Source organism: Cynocephalus volans, chromosome 12 (genome assembly GCF_027409185.1).
Source record: "Cynocephalus volans isolate mCynVol1 chromosome 12, mCynVol1.pri, whole genome shotgun sequence".
NCBI classification, from domain to species: domain Eukaryota; kingdom Metazoa; phylum Chordata; class Mammalia; order Dermoptera; family Cynocephalidae; genus Cynocephalus; species Cynocephalus volans.
The window spans coordinates 30,162,306-30,186,797 of NC_084471.1; the positions used below are offsets into that span (position 1 = coordinate 30,162,306).

At 33.2% G+C, this 24,492-nt stretch overlaps 1 protein-coding gene across 5 annotated transcripts in view; it reads left to right on the plus strand.

The window, feature by feature from the left end:
* EEA1 (early endosome antigen 1) overlaps positions 1-24,492 on the plus strand; it is a 146,012-nt gene that overhangs the window by 110,085 nt on the left and 11,435 nt on the right. For all 5 annotated transcript variants that reach the window (XM_063075157.1, XM_063075158.1, XM_063075159.1 and 2 more), the window contains 6 exons: positions 1,882-2,037; positions 3,849-3,988; positions 9,752-10,082; positions 11,370-11,471; positions 13,267-13,461; positions 20,176-20,358. In XM_063075157.1, the coding sequence (XP_062931227.1) occupies positions 1,882-2,037; positions 3,849-3,988; positions 9,752-10,082; positions 11,370-11,471; positions 13,267-13,461; positions 20,176-20,358 (1,107 nt within the window). The remainder of the gene's footprint in view (positions 1-1,881; positions 2,038-3,848; positions 3,989-9,751; positions 10,083-11,369; positions 11,472-13,266; positions 13,462-20,175; positions 20,359-24,492) is intronic.

A 24,492-nucleotide genomic window follows, 5' to 3' on the forward strand; every position in this document is an offset into this window, starting at 1 on the left:
GTAGGTTTTTCTTATCTTTTACCAGGTAGGAATTTTAAAAAATGTACTTGTTAGTCAAGAAGTAGTACTGGTTATTGGCCCATTAAAAAAAAAAAAAAAATCAAGTTAAAAACAAAATAGTTTTCTATATTTACCCTTTACCCTATCCCATTTTCCTCCTTAGATGGAATGTTTGCTATTAAATTTGGTATGTATCCTTCCAGAGCTCTATAAGCATTGAACAAATATGTGGGTATGTGTTTGTGTGCACACACACTGATATTTTTCTTTCATGCACGTGAAATCACACTATATATGTAGTTCTACAACTTGTTTTTTACTTACAGTATTGCTAAACACATCTGGAAAATATTTTCTAAGCATGAAATCAGAGTCAGAAACTATAATGGAAAAAATATTTATAAGAATAACCACATAAAAATTTAAAATTTATCTTTCAAAAATATTATCAACAAAATTCTACAGCAAATAGCAAAAGGATAAAACATTTTCTGGAATATGTCTGATAAAGGGTTAATATCCATTTTATTTAAAACACTTTTATATAAGAAATATATGAACCTACAAGAAAATATAAATGATCAAAACTATATTAGGAAATGTTCAAGTTCATTAAGAATTAATTGCAAATTAAAACAATAATGGGATACATTTGCCATTACAGAGGAAAAGTCTTTGTGTGTATGTGTTTAATTACCAGTGGAAGGACTGGAGAGAGTGTGGAAGAACAAGACACTTTAATACCTCGTTAGTGTTAGTACACATTAGTTCAACCATTTGGATGGTGGGGAGGGAGGGAATGGTTTGGCAATACATTTCAAGAACTTTAGAATTTTTCATGTTCTTTAGCTTACTTATATGAGAGTAGTTCAAAAAGTTTGTGGAAAAATAGAATTAAAAGATAATACGAATCTTTCCACAAACTTTTTAATTTTTTGGCAGCTGGCCAGTATAGGACTCAAAACCCATGGATGATCTTGGTGTTATAAGACTGTGTTCTAACCAACTGAACTAACCAGTCAGCCCTTCATGAACTTTTTGAAGTACCCTCTTAGTCTTTTAACTTAGGGAATAATTATAGCTTTAAAGATTCTGTTTGCATCTCTGTTAAGAAATGCAGAAAATTAGTAGCAGTCTAAGAATTTAAAATGAGATCTGACTAAGAAATGGACTATATCAATAAAATGAAAATTTATGCAGTTGAGTGTAATGATATTTTAGAAAATAATATCAGAAAGTTTCATGATGCATTGTTACATAAAAACAAAGTTAAAATAAAATGGTATGCAAAGTGAGGTCCTGTTTTTATTTTTAAAAGTACAAAGGAGAAAGAAATAGAGACTAACATACAGAAAAGACTGGAAGGAAAGTTATCAAAACATTAACTGTGATTATCTATGGGTGGTGGATTTTCTAGTATTTTTTATTTTGTTCTTTCTGAGCAACTGGATATTCCAAATGAACTGAACAAATATCATAGAAACGATCACTGTAATGTTTAAAAAAATTTTTTTTAAAAAAATGGTATTTTGAACACTGAAAACATTTAACTATGATATAAAAGTATTATTTTATTATTACCTAGTTAATATTTTATTGTACCTTTTGGCTCCTAAAATAATTCTTCCTAGAAAAACACTGGAAAGTTATTGGACTGTAATGCATATAAACTTAGTATGTTAGAGAGTGGAAGACTTCAGTTCAGGTCCTTTATGTTGGTGGGTAAATATAGTCTCTCATATATTATTATACTTATCTGAAGTCTTACTCCAAATACTTTCTTAAGGAAAATTAAAGTTTTCAATTCAACCTTGACTAAATATTTGGGCATTACAAAATAGTAAACCTCACCAAAGTTTTCTTCAATTGTCTTTTCTGTAGGAGTTAAATAAGATCACTACTCAATTGGAACAGGTCACTACAAAGTTACAAGACAAGCAAGAACATTGCAGTCAGCTGGAAAGTCATCTGAAAGAATATAAAGAGAAACACCTCTCTTTAGAACAGAAAACTGAAGAGCTAGAAGGTCAAATTAAGGTTTGTATAAAAGAAGTTGAATTTAGCTATGGATATCTGATGTCTTTTTCATTAAGTCATCGATGGAATCTGATGACTGTTTAATTAACAAAGAAAGGTGAAGTTATGGAATAACATTTTAAAAAATTACGTGTAATTTTTCATGTTTTAATTTTGAACTCCATTTTTATTTTTAATTTCTTCGTTAATGGGTGGCTTTTATAAATGATAGTCAATATATATACTGATTCCATTGTAATGTGTAACTATTTCTAAGAGACAACTAACCAGGGATCTACTCTGTAACCTACCATGAACTTGTCAAATTTTTGTTGTTGTGAAGTTTCTTCTTTTCCTTCATTCTTCCATCTCCTTATCTCCTTATTCCAATATCATATTTCAGATATGGTAGACTTTTTTCTTTTTAATACTTTACATTTATACCCTTTGTATTTTGCTCCTAGCTCAATGATGCATTTAGACCATGGTAAACTGCATCTTTCTTTAACATCTCCAGGTAAAAGTGTTGAAATGATTAGATGTATCGAAGAAGGATTTGACTTGAGTCTTTTATCCTTTAAATTAGAACTATTATCAGTTAAAAATTTCTTAAGTTGCTATGTATATATGTAACTTATACTTCCACAATCAGGTGAAGCATGCATGTACAATTGTAGAATCAAGAGATCTGTAAATGTGTATGTGTATATATATGCATTCATAGCAATATGATATGGGAGAAGAATTACATTTACAATTCTATTTCTGTGTTCCTTTTTCTCTTCTTTATGGTCAACGATAATAGTAATGACAAATTACTTTAGGTATGGTTGAAAAAGAAAAGAAATACTCCCATACCAGCCAGACACTAAAAAAACCCAAACAAACAGAAATACTGTTATTTTAGTGGAAATTGTCTAATGAGAATTCTATTTGAGTACCTTTTCAAAATATTTATTTAGAACCACAAGTGTCTATTGTGATTATCAGTTCTTTAACATTTTGGAATATTTTAGGAAGTATTCCATATGTTTTATATGGACATGTAGTTATAGAATTAATTTAGTTACATCAAATATCTTTACTTTCATGAATATTTTCAGTATAAGTGTTGGGTAAGAGCCACAGGTACCAATCAGTTTATACAATATTTGATGTGTAAAATCATTACAACTATGCAAAAAAATGCATTGCTTATAGATATTCAAACTTATATTTAAAAGTTTGATTTTGTAAATTTGTAGAAATACACACATAATTATGTGTATATATGAAATGCCTACTACATTGTGAAGAACAATAATGTCAATTAGACCAAGAAATTAAAGAAGCAAAATCAGGAATTTAGTTGGCTATATATTTAAGGACAATAGGTGTTAATGAGAAGGACTACATGAAAATTCCATTTTAATTTTAAATATCTTATAATTACATCATGTTGTTAACTGTGAATATAACATATAATATATTTTAAGTGGGTACATGAGTAAACCTAATATATTTTATACTTGAGTTCATAACTTGTACTCTAGTAATAAATACTTATGTTTGTTTATTCTCTTATTCATAATTAATTTTAAAAGTAAATACTTAGTGACTACCTATCATCTATAAAGCCTTATGCTAGGGGTCCTCTGAAAGATCCTAAGATAAATAACCCCCTTACTCAGTAATGGTTTCAGAATGTGTTTATTGTAACATAAATATTTTATGGTTATTTTTGTGTGTTATGTCAACACCAATTAGAATATATGCAAAAGCATTATAATATTTAATAATAGGTTGATAATTATTAACCTTAAAATGGCTGCTATACTTTATTTCTTCCATAGAAACTAGAAGCTGATACTCTTGAAGTTAAAGCAAGCAAGGATCAAGCTTTGCAGGATCTACAACAACAAAGAAAGCTTAACACAGAGTTAGAGCTTGGAGCCACAGAATTGAGTAAACAACTTGCAATGGAGAAAGAAATGTAAGCTAAACTATTTCACTTATAAATTGAGGGAGAGGATTATAAACTAAATATTAAAATTCTCTTAAGATTTCAATTTTGCTATCACAGTGATTACAGATTTATTAAATGTTTATTTTGTGTTGATTTTATAAACTGCTGATGTTAATGTGAATGAAAAATAAAGTCATCATAATATGGTTAAAATTAATTTCACTAGAAAGGATGGAAAACTTATTTTTATAAAATTTGGGTCCTCTAGTTTTTTTCAACAGTAATACGGTGTCCATTTCTCTGGGTAAAGCAATTGTTTTGAGTTGTTCACCAATTATAATAAATTAATGTAAAATTTGAAAATACAAGGATTTTTAAGTATATCACCCAAGAGTAGTCAGGCTTCTGCTTTGAGGCACTGTACCAAGTAGGGAATGGATTCTTACAAGAAATGATCTTTTTCAGCTTTGTGAAGCATCTTGGCAGATTGTCTATGAGCGCAAGGGAAACATTAAAATCAGTGTACCTTCTTTATTATTATTATTATTTTTTCTATTGGGTCTTTTTATTATTGGTTTGTAGGAGTTTTTTTATATATTCAAAATGCAAATCCTTTGCCAGATAGATAGATAGATAATCAAGCATTTTCTCCCAGTCTGAGGCTTAGCTTTAAATTATTTTGGTGGTGTCTTTCAATGAATAGAAATTTTAAATTTTGGTTAAAGTCAATTTGTCATCTTTCTCTTTTATGTTTAGTGTTTTCTGTCCTTTCTAAGAAATCTTTTCATATTATGAAGAATTCTTTTTTTTTTTTTTCTAGAAGTTTTATACTTTGAATTTTTACAATTAGGTCTAAAATTCATCTTGGATTTATTTTTGTGCTTGTGGCTAGTATAAAAATACCATTTTTGACATATTGACTGTCTACGCTTTAATCTTGCTAAATTCACTTTTTAGTTTTAATAGTTATTTTGTAGAGTTCTTGGGATTTTATAAGTAGACAATCATGTTATCTGTGAATAGAAAGAATTTTACTTCTTCCTTTCCAATCTGTAGGCCTTTTATGTCTTCTTCTTGACTTACTGCTGGCTGGGGCCTCTAGTAAAATTTTGAATGTGACTAGTAATACTATCCTTGCATTGTTTCTGATCTTAGGCAGGAAATGATAAAATGTTTTATTATTAAATTTGAGGTTAGATGTAGGTTTTTACTAGATTCCCTTCATCAGATTGAGAGCATTCCCTTCTATACCTAGTTTTCTTTAAAAAAATTTTTTAAAAAAAAATCATGCCTGGTTGTTGGATTTTATCAACTTAAAAAGTTGCATCTATTGATATGATCATGTGGTTTTTCTCTTTTATTCGGTTAGTATGGTGGATTACATTAATTAATTTTCTAATATTAAACCAACTTTGTTTTTCTGGGACAAATCCCTTTTTACTATGCTATGTTATTGTTTTTATATATTGTTGTTTTTTACTTGATAAGACTTTATTAAGAATTTCCATGCATTCATGAGGGCTGTTGTTCTGTAATTTAAAAAAAAAATCATTGTCAGGTTTTGGTGTCAGAGTTATGTTGGTCTTAAAAGGAATTGATAAGTATCTCCTTCTCCTCTGCTTTCTGAAAGAGGTGTATGAGATGAGTGTTATTTAATTATTAAGTGTTTGATGGAATTCACCAATGAACCAGCTAGTCCTGGGTTTCTCTTTCTGAGTTGCTTCATTTGGGATTTGATTTATTTAATAGACAGAAGGCTATTCTGATTTTCTAATTTTTTTTTTTTAGCCAGTTTTGCTAATGTGTCTTTCAAGGAATTTGTTCATTTCATCTAAACTTCAAACTTATTGGCATAGTGTTTATAATATTGTACTTTTAAGGTCTGTAGGATCTGTTAGTAATTGTAGTAATATCCTATTTTTATTCTTGATAGTGGTAATTTGTCTTTTCTCTTTTCTCCATCAATCTAGTTAGGGATTTATCAATTTATCAGACTTTTATTAAAAGCTTTTGATTGAATTGATTTTGTCAATTTTCTATTCACTTCTACTCCTTTAGACATACTTTGGGTGTAGTTTGTTGTTGTTGTTTGGGGTTTTTTTGGCAGCTGGCCAGTTTATATTGTTTTTTTGAGAGAGCTTTTTAATGTAAAAGCTTTCCTGTTGCTGTTTACCTTTTGTAGTATCTGTTGTTTTTTTTCTCTCAGTTCCTCACCTCCTTTTTATTTGTTAATACCAGGATATGAGATTCTGCAGATGGTAGTTATGTATTTTATTCTAATAAAATCAATATATTATGACAGTTTTTTAATAGGTGAAATAAATTATCCTGAAGAAGGGGGTACTTTTTTTCCAATTTGTGCTAAAGTACTCAGTGGGTTCACGGCAGCCTTGAGTATAAGAGTGAATTGGTTTAGAATATATTAGGATCTATAAGATTAATTGATCTATGAAATTTTAGATGTCTCTGGTAGCACAGGGGACATGTGCTTCTGGACACATCCCATATAGCCATAAAAGTGCTGAGCTCAGCACCATTCTTTCACTCCCTGGCTATAGAATTAGTCTTTTGCCCAGCTTGACCTTGAAGTTGGTCCTGAATTGGGTCCTGCCATGAATCTTCAATGGACACATCACTCACCAGAATTTTGGTGAATAAAAATCAGTTCCACTCCATTCATCTGAATGTCAGAGGAGAGCTTGTGACTGGTCACATTCAAGTAGACTTAGTCTTTAAACACCAAATAGGCCATTCTGATTGAGTTGATGCACTTGATCGGGTTATACAGGGTAAAGTTGGAGACTAAGAGCTTGAGAAATGTACCCTTCAGGGAGGTGAAATACAACCTATCAGATTGATGATGATTATGTTGTTTCACACCTTCATGTTTCATTCTTGCTTTGGGATATGACGGTGAACATTCTCTAGTTCTCATATCTAGTAAATTGGGTCCTGATACTTTGAATTGGAGGTTATAGAGGTTCATTTTGTATCTTAAGGGCATTCCTTTTCACTGTAGTTTCCAAGTGCCTAGGTATTTGGGGAGCACATCTGATCCTTTACATCACCCACTGAGTGGTTCATTGTAATCTCTGGAATCCAGTCATCAGTTCATGAAGATCACCTCTAAGTTAGTTCTTGTTTTCTTCCCTAAGGCCCCTGAAGGCCTGGTGGTTCTTTCCATTTTCAATAGACCCAATGGAAATGGGCCCATATCCATTCTATGCTCTAATCTCAGCAGTTCAAAAATCACTCAGGCTCCCACGTCATATTGGACTAGGAAAAACCTTTAAGACTAAGATCTTTTTTGTCTATATACTTCATGCAAACATTTTTCCTCTGGGGTCTTCTTATGTTTCTAGAGTACTTCCTAGGAAAGGAAGGGCTGGATTCCTTCTCTTCATCATGCGCACATATCTGAGGTTTGACTAAACCTCACCCATGAGCCAGGGCACAGCCCAAATAACAGGTAACAGGGCTCCCCTTTCTCAGGGCCCACCTACAGCTGTGCACTCAACTTTTCCCTCCAACAACTACGTTATAATGTATTTTTATTACTCTTCAGTTTAATGTATTTTCTAATGTCCCCGTCCCCCGTGATTAACTTTTTGATGCATGGGTTATTTAGAATAATGTTATTTACTTTGCAGATGTTTGGGGCTCTTCTAAATATGCTATTATTATTGATCTCTAATTGAATTCCATTGTGATCAGAAAACATCCTTGGTAAAATTCAAACTAAAATTTTGAAACTAAGTCCTTTTTAATGCCCAACGTACGGTTCATCTTGGTTAATCTTCTATGTGTGCCTATGTATACTCTGTGTTGTTGGGAAGAGTGTTCCATAAATAGCAATTAGATCAGGTGGTTGATAATGTTGTTCTTTTTATTTTTCTTAGTTTTAAAATTTTTTTCTTTTTTTAAAATTTTAATTTATTTTTTGATAATGTTTTCTTCTCTATCCTTACCAATTTTTTCCTATGATTTTTCTATCAATTTTTGAGAAAGGGGTGTTAAAATTTCCAACTATGATTGTGGATTTGTTTCTTCCTTTAATTATTTCTTTTTTCTAAAATAGAAAAGAAGTTTTCTAGTGACTGTAACTAAGCCTTCATTTCTGTTTTGTCTTCTTTGATTCAGAAAACCTTATGGTTTTGTAATTATTTTGGGGACAGTTATGTAGTATAGTAAATAAATATACCAAGTGCTAATTTTAGGGTTTCTTGACAGGGATTTTACCTATATTGAAATGGTAAAATAAAAAATATTCATGTTATGACTGTACTTAGGACTTTAAAAATCACTGATATAGGTGTTCTATGAAACTACTAAATTTCAGCATCTTTTCTAGCTATTTTTTAGAAAGTAAGAACATATTTTCTGGGACTAATAGTTGTAAATTTTCAAGGTGTAAATACAGTTCTGGTATTGTATTAGTACCCAACTTTAGATATGGGACTAATACATCTTTTAACAACCTCTCTTTAACATATTATTGAATTTAGATTGGTTATAAATTTATACTGATTACATTGGGAATAGTGTACATTCTAGAAATATTATTACTTTGCATCCAGTTTTATTTTGGCTTTTAAAAAATGGTTGATCTTTTTTTTTTTTTTTTGCTGTCCAGTACAGGGAAATGACTGATCTTTAATGTGTGTGTGTGTTTGCTGTGTAATATGCATAATTTCATGTCTTTTACGAAAACAATAAAAGCCTATACTTTAACTTTCCTAAAGCTATATCTTCACTTCCTCATTCTTGTAGCTTATTTATCCAGGTGTTAAAAAGCCTATGTTAAGAAACAAATAATAGCAAATCTCTTGTATAACTGCTAAGTTCTAGGGTTAAAGTAAATCACTTGTCTTTCCTGTCTTTTTGAAATAAAGTACTTCTTTTTTTTAAATTTAATTTTATTTTGTAGATGTACAACGTGGTTGGTTATCGTGGCCCATCACCGAAACCTCCCTCCTTCCTCCCTCTCTCCCGCCTCCCAACAACCTCCTTTCTGTTCACTTGTGTCGTATCAACTTCAAGGAATTGTAATTGCTGTGTCTTCTTCCCTCCCCCCCCGCCCTGGTTTATTTGTGTATTTATTTACTTTTAGCTCCCACAAATAAGTGAGAACATGTATTTCTCTTTCTGTGCCTGACTCCTTCCACTTAATATAATTCTCTCTAGGTCCATCCATGTCGTTGCAAATGACAGTATTTCATTCTTTTTTATAGCAGAGTAGTCTTCCATTGTGTAGATATACCACATTTTCTGTATCCACTTATAAAATATTTCTTTTATCTTTTTTACTTTATTTTTTTTTTCAGGATTAACCTTAAGTGTTTTAAAGTTTAAGACCTATTCAACATTTAATGTGTTTTACGTTTTCAAGGAAAGAGGCAGAGTTCTCTATGTGCTTAGGAATTAACAATGAATAGGTTCTTTAGGGTACATGGAAGAAATTTTCTGGCCGTTGTAGACTAGAAGGTCTGCAGTGTGCAGAATTTTCTTTGGGGATCTGCTGTGGTAGACAAGACTAGATTAAGTCAGGAGGCTTAGGTGGTTTGGGCTGTACCACTAACTTATTTGACTTGAGGGAAATCATCTACATTTGTAGATGATTTGTAGATGTTCTAAGACATTTTTCAGTTGTGTAATCTTATAAAATTATTTTTACTTTTGAACTATACAAGAAAATTTCAAACTCAATGATTGCTATGATTAATTTTGAGTGGTAAATTAGGAATGGTAAATTATGCATTATTTTTTAAAAATTGTTTCTTCAATATTTAGAGTATCCAGTACAAAATTGGATCTACAGAAAAAATCTGAAGCCCTTGAAAATATTAAGCAAATGCTTACCAAGCAAGAGGAAGAAAAAATAATTCTGAAACAAGAAATTGAAAATTTAATTCAAGATGCAAAGGTGCAACACAAGGAATTGAATAACAGAATCCAAACAACAGTCACAGAACTACAGAAAGAGAAGACGGAGAAAGAAACTCTAATGACAGAGCTTTCTGCAGTAAAAGAGAAATTATCAAAAACTTCTGATTCTTTGAAAAACTCAAAAAGTGAATTTGAAAAGGAGAATCAGAAATCAAAAGCTGTCATATTAGATTTGGTTAGTCATTTATATTTATTTTCTTAGCTAGAAGTGATTATTTTATTTAAAATGTACTGATTTTTCTGCTTAATTCACTATTAACTTTTCATCCTACATTTAAATGATTTAAAATAATTTTTATGAGGACAAGAATTGGGATTGCTTAATCTGCGAAAAAGATAGCCCAAAATAATGATGTATATATGTGTTTGTGTGTGTGTGTGTGCATGTGCATGTGTGTGCAATTTCCTAAAAGCCACGGATATTTTTGGTTGACTATAACAACCTTTCTCTATTGCTGGTGTGATGCTAGATTTAGGGGAGACTGAAGTTTGTTCTTGGCGACATTTGCACGGAGAATACAGCTACTAGTTTAAATGTTATTTGCTTACTTGAAAAAAGAAAAAAGACCAGAAAGATCTTAGTGACTCTTTTAATTCTAGTACTGTAAGTTTTCTGATTCTTTATTGAATATTCTATAACTCCAGGTAATACCATGTTTAGAAATACCATAAGACATATTTAAACTGTAGAGAAAAAAAGTTAGTCTCAGGAAATGCTTAAAGGAGAATGCATTCTCAGAAATATTTTAACCCAGAATAACAAATAACAACAAAAGAAAAACTCCTCTGTTCTAAATAGGAAGGTCAGTGGAAGTGTTTAGTAGTATAAAAACCAGGTGATAAAAGAATGCTACCTTTATGTTCTTTTCTGTTTGGAGAAAACATTTTCTATCTGTGCACCTTCTCTCTTATGTATATGTGATTACTTTTTAATTTATTGTTTTAGTATTTTCTTTTAAAAATTTTCCTGCTTCCATTTTTTTGAAGCCCACTGTTCTACCTTTAAAATAGTATAAGTTAGGGGCCAGCCTGTGGCTCACTTGGGAGAATTTGGTGCTGACAACACCAAGTCAAGGGTTAAGATCCCCTTACGGGTCATCTTTTAGAAAAAAATTAAAAAATAAAATAAAATAGTATAAGTTAATTAATTATAATTAATTATGTGATATTAAAATATGGTTTCCAAAATGTTCCAAAATATTATATAAACAATGTTTAAAATATTTTATTGTGGCTGTTGGTTCATGATAGAAACCCTTAGCATTTTGCTGTCCTTTCCCCTTTACTTCTATGATATTTGCCTGATTTTATTGTTGTAATGTATGATCCTATCTTGTCTTAGCTCATCAATGATTTTAGTTTGTGACCTGTGTATATCTTACTAAGCTTATGAACCAAACTTAAGGTTATTACAAATATTTTCTGTGAAATGTAGTTTGCATTTTTTTTTTTTTTTTTTTAGGAAAAAACTTGCAAAGAATTAAAGCTTCAACTTCAAGTACAAACAGAAAGCACACTTAAGGAACAGAATGAATTGAAAAAATCCCTTGAAAAAGAGAAAGAGGTAAGATTTTCTTCTTTCTGTAACATAGAATATCTAAAGCATGAGGCTTTTATATTTTCAAAATATTTTCACACTCATACTTGGGTTAAAGCAAGGTTTATTTTTCTGAAATTTAGTGGATTGTATTCATAGTTTAAAATTGTTCTTTATATTCTACCTACTGCTAAAAGGATTTAAGCTAGTTTATAATGAAAGGCCCAAATAAAGAAATCTAACTAATAAAAGTAGAAAACTGAATCAACTAACTAAGTATAGAGTTATAATTAGATAATCTAAATTAAGGAACATTCTTATGGTTGCAAAAAATCTTAATAAGCTTTCCATAGAAATGACCTTTTAAGGGCTCTTTATTTCAAGGACATTTATATTAATGGTATATTTGATAATGATTGTATGACAACCAAGACATTTTTCTATGGTTAATGCCTTTATTGCTCTCTGGAAAAAACAAGCAAGCAAACAAGTAAATAAATGGGCATACAGTAATAGGTGGTTGTTACTCTTTGAAGATGTGCCTGTTAGCAGATAGAGTCCAGGCGTGCAGCTTTCTAGAAAATCTGATTTGATAAAGCAGCAAAACGTTGCCCTGACAAGTGTTTAATGTGGTTGTATTCTTGTTGATTGAAAGAAGACACGTGTGCTATATATGCCAGCCATGTAAGTGGAAAAATTATAGTGGCTTAGAGCTCAAGCTCTGAATCAAGATCGTCTGAATTTATATCCTAGGTATGCCATTTATTAGTTATGCTGTTTTGCCATGTTTTAGACAGGTTACTATATTAAGTATCTCTTTTTTCCATTTTTGTCAGCAGAAAAATGGAGCTAATAAGAGAATTGATGTCATAGAATTATTGTGAGAAATAAGTGGGTTAATATATTTAAAGTGCTCAGAACACTGACTATAACAAAATAAATGCTAATATGTTAGGTATTATTTTCTTTCATTGGTTATCATAACATAATCATCTTTATTGTTACACTATCTGACTCCTGTTTTTGCACAAAAATGTTTTGCTGTGCATTGGAGATAAGCTGAGGCATCTGTATATAGCACCAAAACTTTTCAAAAATAACTTGGAACATGAGTCAATACTTAATTGAAATGCTAGGTTCTTTGTGAAATATACATAAAACAAGAAAACATGACTTGGGCTGGAAAGGTGGGAGATAGCAGTAGTTCACCTTGGCCACAGAGGAACCTCAGTGTGACTTCCATATGATGTCTAATTTTGAGCAGAAACATATGAGAGAATTGTAAAAGGAAGGCTGTAGCAAAATATGCCCAGATCTCTAAATGAGGTAACTGTTGTGCAGTAGTTTAGTGTTATCGGATACTAAACATAAAATTTTTGCCAAATGTGATTTTAGATTTATCATGGTTAATAAAGAGCTATTCTTTCTGATTAACAGTGACCAACAGGCTTAGTGGCATTTGAGAATATTATTGAAAGACAATAGAAATTCCAACCATCTAGATATTGATGTTTACATTCCTATTTTTTATAACACAAGGGAATACTAATCTAGTTCATTTACAAACTATATCTAAATATACAATTATAAGTTAAAAAGGAAGGTAGAAATAATGAAAGATGAATTCAGTGTATCACCTAATAGAGAATAGCGTCGGTTATGAAAGCAACATGAGGGCAGGGATTTTTCTTTTTTGTTAACTACTGATTAATTGTGGTCAATAGGCACAGTAGTTTCTACCTAGAGTAGTGCCTGGCATGTGGTACTCAATAAATGTCTTTTAAATGAATAAATGAATGCTAAACATTTTATTTTCTTTTAGATTTCTCATCAGATGAAGTTGGAACTCAATTCAGTGCAGGGACAAGTCATACAGGCCCAGAATACTTTAAAACGGAAGGAAAAAGAAGAGCAACAACTTCAGGGAAACATAAATGAACTAAAGCAATCAATTGAACAGAAGAAAAAGCAAATTGAGGCACTCCAAAGTGAAGTTAAAACTGCTACTTCACAGAAGGTAGTGATATGATATTTGTTTACTTTTTATGAGAAGAAAAATTTGTCAATTGAGATAATAATATGATTAACACAGATGAGTTGCAATACAGATAAATTCATATATACTCAAAATTTTTCTAAGTTAAAAGTATAAAAGCATTTGATTATATGATTAAATATGTAAGTCGGGATTTCCATTCACTATAAACGTAGTGTCAGATAATTGTTATTTAAAATTCTGTTACTAATCATTTGTCTGATAGATATGAAACTGCTTTTCTGTAAAATAATGTAGAACTAACACAATGTTACGAGAATAATTTATGTAGCGTTTCTAGTGTATTGGAAAATATTAAAGGAATTTAAAAATAAATAATCATTATTAAGGGAAAATAAGAACAGAAATCATAAAGTGGAGTATATTAAGAACTCTGTAGTGTCAGGTTTTATATAGTTATAATTATTTAATATTTTAAGTTATATCATAGTGGTTTCCATTTCTAAACCTATTCTAATTTATTATTGAGCATCTGTTTTTTATTCTTAAATATGCTTTAATACTTGTCCAGACCAAGAGTTGATAAAAATGGATTGTACTTAATATAAAATATTTGAACAAATTGAGTTTTTCCCCGCTGTTGGTATGTGCATATTAATTTGCACTTAGAGGAGAAAAAGAGAGAATCCCTAGTATGTGGAGTAAACTAAATATATCCTGTAATTAAGAGTTGGTTGTCATTCTACTAGAGTGAAAAGAATACAAACTTTAAAAACCACAAATATTCATTTTATGTTGATCAGTGCTTTTGTAATTTTATGCAAGAGTAGTTTTCTAATAAGACAAGCAAGAGTAGACAAATTTGTCTATCCTTTTGTTTGTGTTATATATAATCAAAAGTCAGCATGTAATTATCACAGTGCATATTTTGTTGCACACTTGGATATCTTGAGGTCATTTTTTTCAAAATCTTTTGGCCTCTTATCTAATTATTCCCAAGATCTTCATTTGTTATAGCATCCTAACTTAGTGAATTAAAAAATATGACTATTTTTAGCATGTTTTCTTTTTAAAATTATTATTTATAATAAGATTTCTTTCACATTTATGATTAATATATATTGCCTATGCTTTACTAGATAACACTTAAAGGATTATGAGATTTAGAGGAAATGATCTTATTGTTAGTTCACTTTTATATCAGTACATGTGTGCTGCAATAAAGAACATACTTTTTAACCTTGAAGAGGGCAGCATTTTGGTTAGTGTTGTATGCATTGCCAGTCTTTGTAAATTAGACTTGGAATTTAGAGTAACTGGAGAATCACTGCAAGGCCAGAAGAGTTTAGTTTTGTTGAGGAGCAGTATAGCACCATGGAAAGAAGATAAGTTTTAGAGCCAGGCAGATCTGAATGTAAATTTTTTGAGACACACATTAGCTTAACGGTCACAGGAAAATGCTTCATCTTTCTGAGCTCAATAAAGTGGGGTCATGGAATTGTTGTAAAGATTGAGATAATATATTTAAAGTAGCTAGTACTGTGACCAGTGCAGTGTGAAAGCAAGACAATTGTTGGATATTATATGGAAGTATGGCAAACTGTGATCTGAGAGTGTCAGTGTACATGGTGCACCATGCAGTGGTAGTCCATGACAAAGTTATCACTGTCACTGGTCCACCACGAAATAGGAAAAACAAGGATAATGTTTTAATGGGTGTATACACACTTAACATATATATGTAAAATACGCAAACACATATATAGTATATATAAATATAATACATCATATACAGTATATAAAATATACTATACTAAGGTACTTTGAAAAGTTCATGGAAAAAATAGAATTAAATCATAATATGAATCTTTCAGTGAACTTTTTGGAATACCCTCGTATACATTGCATAAAATTATTTGGGAACCATTGATCCAGCAAGCATGCTGTAAATCAACAGTCCCTGCATCAATTTTATTCAAAACCTGATGTGGAAATACAGAATGAATAGAATATGACTCCCTAGTTTCAAGTAGCTTATAATTTAATGAGGAAGCACATATGTAAAGAAAAAGAAAACTCTAATAAATATGGAAGAATGAAACAAGAACTTAAACAGAAATATAAGAAAAATGGGAACTTAGTAGAAGTTTTGACTGGCTTTTTAGAGGAACTAGTATTTCACCTGGGCCTTTGAAGATTATTTTAGTTTTGAAAGGTTAAAAAAAGGAGGTAATTAGACATTTCTAGGAGAGAAAACAATATTAGCCAAATTCACAAGTCTTGAAAAATGTCATTACAGAGCATTAGCTATCGGAGTATACGTAAGTGAAGAAGTGAGGGGAGGTAAGACTAAAGAATTGGATGAAACCATGGATGTTGTATAGTTGTTCTCACTTTAAATTTTTAGGCATTGGAGGACTAAAGGTTTTTAAGAAGGTAGAAATGTGATAAGACCTGTTTTAGAGCAAAAACCAATCTGTTTGTGAAGGATAAATCATAGAAGACTAACCCTCCTGAATTTTCCTTTGGAACTTTAGATTTACTGCTGTTAAAGCAGTTGTCAAACTATTGTATTTATATGTTTTTTTAAAATTTAAAAAATTTTACCGTCCCACTAATGGATTTGTTTCTCGAAGTCAAAGAACTTTGTCTTCTCTAGCAAATAAACTCTTAATAATTTCTGTTAAGTGAATGACTTAGTTTGTCAGAGTTAAGATAACGAAGGCCAAATGAGCCTGAAAAGCCATTATGGTTGTTATTGAGACTTTACATAGAAAAGAAAATGTGTAAGTGCAGTATGGCCTTCAACAATGGAAGTCCAGGCATCCTTCAACATGAATTGGACAAAGAACTCTGTGAAAGGGATATGACATGGGATGTCATATGATAATGTGTAGGGAAATCAACCATCCTCTCCCCCTCCTCAGGCAATTAGCACCATTTTCTATCAATCTGCCTCTTAGCTATCTTGAATTCATCCCTTCTTCTCATTTCCTACTGCCAAAACCTTAGTCCAGACTATCTTTTTCTCTTATCTGGGCTGTTACAGTAGCCTCTTAGTACATGTCCCAGGCTCTTCTACCTTCAATCTATTTGTCATTCATTCATTTATTCATTCACTCACTCAAGAAATATTACTAGACACCTATTTTATGACATGGAACAATTCTAGGTACTGGAGAAATAACTGTGAACAAAACAGACACAGGACCTGTTCTCATGGAGCTTATGAGAAACTAAGCTTTAGTCGGCAAAGAAACTAAACAGGGTGATGTGCAAGATAATGATGGAGACAGAGCCCTACTAACGGTTAGGTGATCAAAAAACCTTTCTGAAGAGGTTTGAGTTGATACATGAATTACAGTCATGTGCCATATAACAATGTTTTGGTCAACAACAGAACACATATACGTTGGGTGGTCAGAGCAATAGGCTATACCATATAGCCTAGGTATGTACAAGTATTAGGCTATACTGTCTAGGTTTGTGTAAGTACACTCTATGATCACCTAATGATGCATTTCTCAGAACTATTCCTGTTGTTAAGCAATGCATGACTGTACAATACTGTGAGAAATGCCCTCCCCCATCCAATGCCAAAGGATGGACATGGAGACACAAGCTACGGCAAAGTGAGACTTTAATGGTGGTCTTGCAAGATCGGGTGTCTGATAAACGGACACATCTGAAACAGTTACATTGAGCAATTTATTCCCTAGTGTGAAAATCCCTTCCCCAGTTCCTCATTGGCTGAGTACTATGGGCTGTACAATCTTCCTAAATATCACCTAAGTTTTATTATTTCCTTATAAGGCATTTATTGTCCCCTTCCCTCTGGTGGAAAAGGGTGGGCCCAGGATAAGCCTGTGAAAAAGGCCCACCAGAAGTCCTGAGGAAGAAGAAGAACCAGGACGTAAAAAGAACAAGGTGACCAGCCACCATCCTGAGAAGTCACCCGGGAAAGTGCACTTTCAGGGGTTATCACAACACAAGTTAAACAAGCAATCCGTGTTAAGCTATTCTTGAAAAAGAATCACTTATGCTATTTTCCCACAAATGCTATCCATACAAAGGCCAGGGGACAACTAGAACAACCTTAGAACAAGTGTGGTGTTTTCTAAAAACAGAAGACCAATATGGGTAAAATGTAGAGAAAGAGGAAAGAGTAATTAATATAAATGAGCTCAGAGAAGTAGATAGGGGCCAGATCATTTATACGTAAATTTGTGGATTTTGAGATAACGGAGAATGGAATGTTTTGTTCTAAGAATAGTTAGAATCTATTGGAGAATTTTTGAGCAGAGAATGGTGAGGTCTGACTAAAGGGAAATAAAGGAGCAAGCCAGGAAGGCATTGAAAAACCATTGCAGTAATCTAGATAGTACACGATGGTGGCATGAACTAAAGGGTCAGAAGTGAATGATTTGGAATATATTTTGGAATATATATTTGGAATACATTTTGAGTTATTAGGACTTTCTGATAGATTAGGTGGTGAGAGGTAATGTTCCTATCCAGGAGTCAAGGATTACTCTAGGTTTGGGTTTATATACATGGGTAGTTGGTAATGCTGTTTATTAGGGGAAGTAGCAGTGTTTGATGTTCAGAGTTGCTGTCAGGAATCAAGAGTTCTGTTTGAGATAGATATGTCAATCATTCAAGGTGAGATGTCAGGAAGGTACCTGGATAAAAGAGGCCAGAGATCAGGTGGAGAAGCTGGAGCTAGAGACATAAATTTATGAGTCAATTGTATATAAATGATATTTAAAACCGTGGGTCTATTTGAGATCTTCTAAGGAGAGAGTGTATATAGAATAAAAGAGGGCCAGAGACAGAACTTTGAGGTGCTACAATATTGAGAGATCTAGCAGAAGAAAAGGCTCTAGTAAAAGATTTTTAGAGGAATGGCCAGTAAGGTACGAAGATTACCTAAAACAGAAGGTAGCCTGGAAACCAGGTTGGAGAAAATGTTTTTTAGAAGGGGTCATAATCAGCTATAAGTACCGCTGAGAGGTCAAGTAAGATGTGGACAAAGATAAGAATATTGGATTTTAGAACATGGGGGTCACTGATGACCTCAACAACAGTTGCATTGAAGTAGTATATTTATTTTAAAAGTCAAGTACTTATTTTTCATACTCTGCATATATTTTAATTATGTCATAATTCTTGAGTATGTCCTGAATCTTCTTCAAGACTAAAGATAAGTTTAGAGTTTAGAAGAGTTGGGCCTTTGTGAAATTTTTGTTTTCTGCCTTGATCTTAGTAAAGATGACCTGTAGAAATTTTCTGTTATTTTTGAACTTCCAAGAGTAGAAACCATATACTTCATCACAGTAATGGCTTCTTAATTTCTTTCGTGTAGAAGTTTCCCTTAAACCTTAAATTATATTATCTGAGTCATCTAGCACTGCATCCTTTGTGAGAATGTAGTTGTTACTCCGTCTCCTGAGACCTGATACTTAGTACTTCCCAGTGAAATGCTTTTTTTTTCTTTATTAAATTGATTTTGCATTTTATGGTTTTTATTTTTATTTTTTAAATTTTTAAATTTTTTTTATTTTTTGTCTTTTTGTGACCGGTAAGGGGATAGCAACCCTTGGCTTGGTGTCGTCCGCACGCGCTCAGCCAGTGAGCACACTGGCCATTCCTATATAGGATCCGAACCCGCGGGAGCGCTGCTGCTCTCCCAAGCTCTGCACTCTCCCGAATGCACCACGGGGCTGGCCCGCATTTTATGGTTTTTAAATTGGGACTTGTTTGATTTTGTAATTCTTTGACATATAAGTAAAAAGTAAGCTACTCCTTACAGAAGTAGAATTTTGGGGTATAAATGCAATTCTGCTTGTTTTCAGGAATTATCTGAGTTGTGTGGATTTCGTTTTATATTTGTGAATGGAAAAAAACCCACAAACAATTTTTTCTATTCTCTCCCACCACAATTGACACAAAAGGCTGACTTTTCTAACCAAATGTGTGGGGATTTCTCCTGACCAGCAAGCAAGGAATCATTTCTGCAGCTGGGTATCCTTCAACTCAATTCTTTTCTGACCACTTGTGTGTGTCAGATCCCACAGATTGAGGGCTCAATTCCCAGAATTGCTCCCCACCTCCCCAATTAAGGTGCCAATTATAAGCCCCAGGCTGTTTTAACTGTGCTTCTGATGACCAGTGTAAATTGGGGTTCCCACGACCCCCTCCTTGAGTTCAATTAATTTGGAGAACCGTTCACAGAGCTCCGGGAAACACTTGTGTTTACCGGTTTATTATAAATGATACTACAAAGGAAACAGATGAAGAGATGCACAGGGCGAGGTATGGGGAAAGGCGCGCAGAATTTCCATGCCCTGCCTGGGCATGCCACCCTCCAGAAACCTCCATGTGCTCAGCTATCCAGAAGCTCCCTGAGCCAGAGCCTCTCTGGTTTTTATGGAGCTCCATGGTTGTTTAAATAATTCGCCATTGGTGATAAACTTAACCTTCATCCCCTTGGTCTTTCTGGTGATCAGCCCCTATCCTGAAACTACCTTAGGGGATGCCAGACATCAGTCAACTTATTAGCATACAAAAAGACACTTTTATCATTTAGGAGATTCTGTGGATTTTAGGAGTCCTATGTCAGGGAAGGGATAGGAAGAGGAATGAAGACCAAATATATGCTGTATTTCAAAATATCACAATTTGTAACTGGTTTGGGGGATGTATACTGTTTAAAATAACTATCGTGTGTTTCAGACAGAGCTTGAGAATAAACTTCAGCAGCAATCCACACAGGCAGCCCAGGATCTTGCAGCAGAGAAAGAGAAAGTATCAGTGCTACAAAACAACTACGAAAAAAGTCAGGAAAATTTAAAACAACTTCAATCTGATTTCTATGGGAAGGAATCTGAACTTCTAGCCACAAGGCAAGATCTTAAGGTATAATAAAATATATTATATTGTAAAAACTCAGTGAATTGTTTATACAAATTCATTAAATGATTCATTTGAACCCAAATGGGCAAGAGAATGTAAACATTTGTGGGGTTTTATGCTTTTCTATTAAATTAAGTTGTTTTATAACAAAATAATGATATATATAAATGTGAGCATTTAAAAATGTGGTATATCTGTAACAGTAAAATAATTTGGATATATATTAATTGCTATACTGTTAGCTTATTTAAGGATTTTGCTGTCTTTATGTGAAAATAACTGAAGATGGGCTGCTGTTAGAATCTAAGAAGTTTTTAATGTAAACCACTTGTGAAAAATGTAAGCATTTGACTGTTGCTTGTCAGGCAGTAGTGACTATTTTTACATATTTGTCAACTTCCCGATATTACTAGAATGATTAAAATTAGGAAATTATAGCTCAAAATAACTTAACCACAATTATCTAACAATGTTTAGAAATTTTGTCCTTGGCCATATGATTTAATTAGACAAAGTATCATGTTTATTAAAATGGAGGATATGGAAAAAGGATAAACATTTTTATGTAGCATTATAGTATCAATTATTTAAGGGAAAGATTCAGTCAGTTTTCTCTTTTTTTTTTTGTCAAGGTGAAATATCATGCTTTCTGTTTATGTTTGGGATTTTTCTTTGCTTATTTAATGTAAAGTGCACTATTACAAAAGTCTCTTGAAAATCCCAGAATAATAAAAAAACATATAATTTATTCATAGGCAATTGAAGGGGGGGGGAAGGCTTTATAAAAGAGGTAGGATTTGACTGGGTCCTGATATATGTAGAATTTGAATATGCAGAGGGTCCTGAGAAAGGTCATTTTATTCAGGGACATGTTTGAGAAAAGGTGCCCCAGTGGGAATGAGCAAAGCCAGGAGACAATTAACATAATTGTCTTGCTGGAGTGCTAGTTTCTGGAATTAAGGTTAAAAAGGTTGGGCCCAAATTGTGAAGTATTTTAGATGCCTAGCAGAGGGGACTGGATTTTACATTTGGGGGAAAAATTGAAGAGTCTAAGCAGAGAAGTAAAATGAAGAAAATAGTACTTTAGGAAACTTAACCTGGAAGAGGTTTGTAGAGAGCTTGTATTGGACCTGGATAGTAGTGGTGGTGAAATTAAGTAAGAGATTATCTCTCTTACTTTCTCCATAAATTCTAGTAATCAAGGTGTGAGTTGATTAGAACCAGGATTAAAGTTAAAGAGGATGAGATAGAAAAGATTAGTGGGAAAGAGAAAAGATGAAACAAAACGGCTGAATACATACCAGGCTGCAAGGGAAGTGAAGGAAATCAGTGGTGCCTAATAGTTTTGACAGAAATAGGAAACTGGGTAAAAGAATATTTATAATGCTGTAATGGGGGTGCCCCAAATCTGAGAGGGCACTTGTGTAGTGTTTGCCTATTCCTAGGAACTCACCTGGTGGTTGAATGTGTTATTAGACTTACGAGAGGTGCGGAGGTGGCCATTGGTAAGAATATCTGTGCTGCCATGGAGTATATAGATATAACAGTTATATACTGAACAGATCAGAGTAGGGGTGTAAATTATTTTCAGTCTTATGTGCAGACCCTCACCCAGCTCACATACCTCAGAGCGCATGGGAGATCTGGCTGACCAGATCAGTCTGCTTGCTCCTCTCCTGGTGCGAGGGTGCTAGTTCATTTACTAGTTCATTTACTTGGTGTCCCGTTCCCTCCAGCCTTCTGTTTGACTTAAAGGGGATGTGCCTTTCCTTGGGTAACTACCTTGGCCAGGGGTAGTCTCCTAGCGGGGAGGGGGGACTCTCGTATGCAGGGGGAGTGGGGAATAGGGCTATGTACAGCATTTACCCTACCAGTGCCAATAGAATATACATATACATACATATACGCACACCTATGTGTGTGTGTGTCTGTATATGTGTGTATGTGCTCATATATATATATATATATACACACACACACACACAGAGAGAGAGAGAGACAGAGACAGAGACAGAGACAGAGAGAGAGATCAAAATTAGGAAGAGTTGTTATAAGAAAAAAAAATACCACCTGACATTTGGGTAGTGTTAAATTATTATTTATTTATTTATCTTCTTTATTTTCAACACTGTAGAAAGGCAGGGAAGGGTGGTGGAGGAATTTGGACTTAACCTAAAGGCAGTGCGGAACCACTGAAGAGAGTTGCTTAGGCTTGTATTTTAGGCAAATGACTGGCTTTGGGATGAGGAATGGGTTGTAGGGGAAACAGCTGAATGTAGACACTAGAGAGGAGAATTTGCATTAGTCCAAGTGCAAGATGATGGTGGTTTGGGCTAGTCATAGCAGTAAAGATGGAGAAAAGCGGATGAATTTGAAGGATATTTAAGTGATAGAAGAAACGAAACTTAATGATTGACTATAAAAGTCTTATAGAACTCATACTTTTTTCATATGGATGTATCATTTACCCATATCATAACCTAGTAACAGGACTTATATCTCTTAAATCAATATGCTTCGGCTGGCCAGTTAGCTCAGTTGGTTAGAGTGCAGTGTTATAACACCAAGGTCAAGGGTTTGGATCCCCATAACAGCCAGCCGCCAAAAAAAAATCACACACAATCAATATTCATTCATTAAGCCAACAACAATCTTTATTATACCTTAAAACCTACATTGTGTACTAGTAATTTCATACATGAAAGAATAACTCAGATGTAAATGTGGGCAAAAATAGAAAGCAGAGGGACAGGGTCTTCATAGAGTTTTACAACTGTTAAGAGGCCTTGGATAGATCCTCTGTTTCAAAGCTTCCTTTTGCAGGTGAGGGCATGCCTAATGCTTCCTTTTGCAGAGAGGACAGGCACAGGGCTGCACAATAACAGACCGTTGTTAGATCTCAGTTCTTCTGACTCAAACCCCTCAATTTTTTTTTTCCTTTTGTGGCTGGCCAGTATGGGGATCTGAACCCTTGACTTCGTTGTTACAACACTGTGCTCTAACCAACTGAGCTAACTGGTCAGCCCAAACTCCTCTATTGTTTCACCACCATTTCATTAGAATTTTTTTGACAAAATAGAAAATAGTTAAATTTTATATTAATGCTTCTAAAATGAGAAGTGTATGAACTATATAGGAAATTAGCTTTAAAAAAAGAGTAAATTCCTAGAGAAGTTCAAATGATATGTATAGACCAGAATAAGAGGTGGTTTTCAACCATTATTTTTCTTTGCCTTCAGTGATGTTGTATGACCTTGTGTATAAGAGAGAAGCAGAGAGATTCAGAACTTTGTAACATGACCTCTACCTAAGTCAAGGCTGTCTACGGTGGGCTGTCCATGTATATCTGGACACCGGTAGAATGGAAGACAGCCTGGCTTGAGCTATGCCTTTAGCCCCATCTGCTGGATTATTTATGAAATACTTAAGTTTGTTGACTGGATATTTCAAATTGGCTATGCTGTGTGCTATTCTTTCTTGTGCAGTAGACATAGAAGTAGAATGTAATTGTAAATTTTATACCCTGAGTGAAGTGAAAACTCTAAGATAATAAGTTTAGACTTAAATATAAATCTTCTTAGCCTAATATTATCCCTTCTGTCATTTCATTAGACACCAAGAAAAAGTAATAACTAAAATTGTAAAGGTTTTATTTTGAAATAACAATGGGAAAACTTGCTAAATAGACAAAAACAATAGCTACCACAGAATACTGCAGAAATCCTTTTTTTCTGTGGTACTGTGATATAATTGGTGTAATCAGGGTCAAGGATGGTAGTTGATCCTTGGGATTTACCTATTCCAGTGGGAGTAGATGAGTTAAAGATAGTCCCGACGAAACTATAGAATGGGAGAGGGGGTTTACCCAAGAGGAGAGATGCTGAGCAGACAAAATAACATGGTCTGCAAGAAGAAAGACGAAAGGAACATTTAAAATGCATGGCACTATACCACTGAATGATGTAGGTGAATGTTCAGAGGTAGGGTGGAGCAATATATCTTGGCATCTTTAGAAGAAACTTCATGGAGTGGTTCAAATTTTGAGCTTGGCTTTAAAGAATCAGTCACTGGGTTTTGTGAGTTTAAAATTTTATGAGCTGTTACTTAGACCATGGGCATTTTGGAATTCTTGTGGTC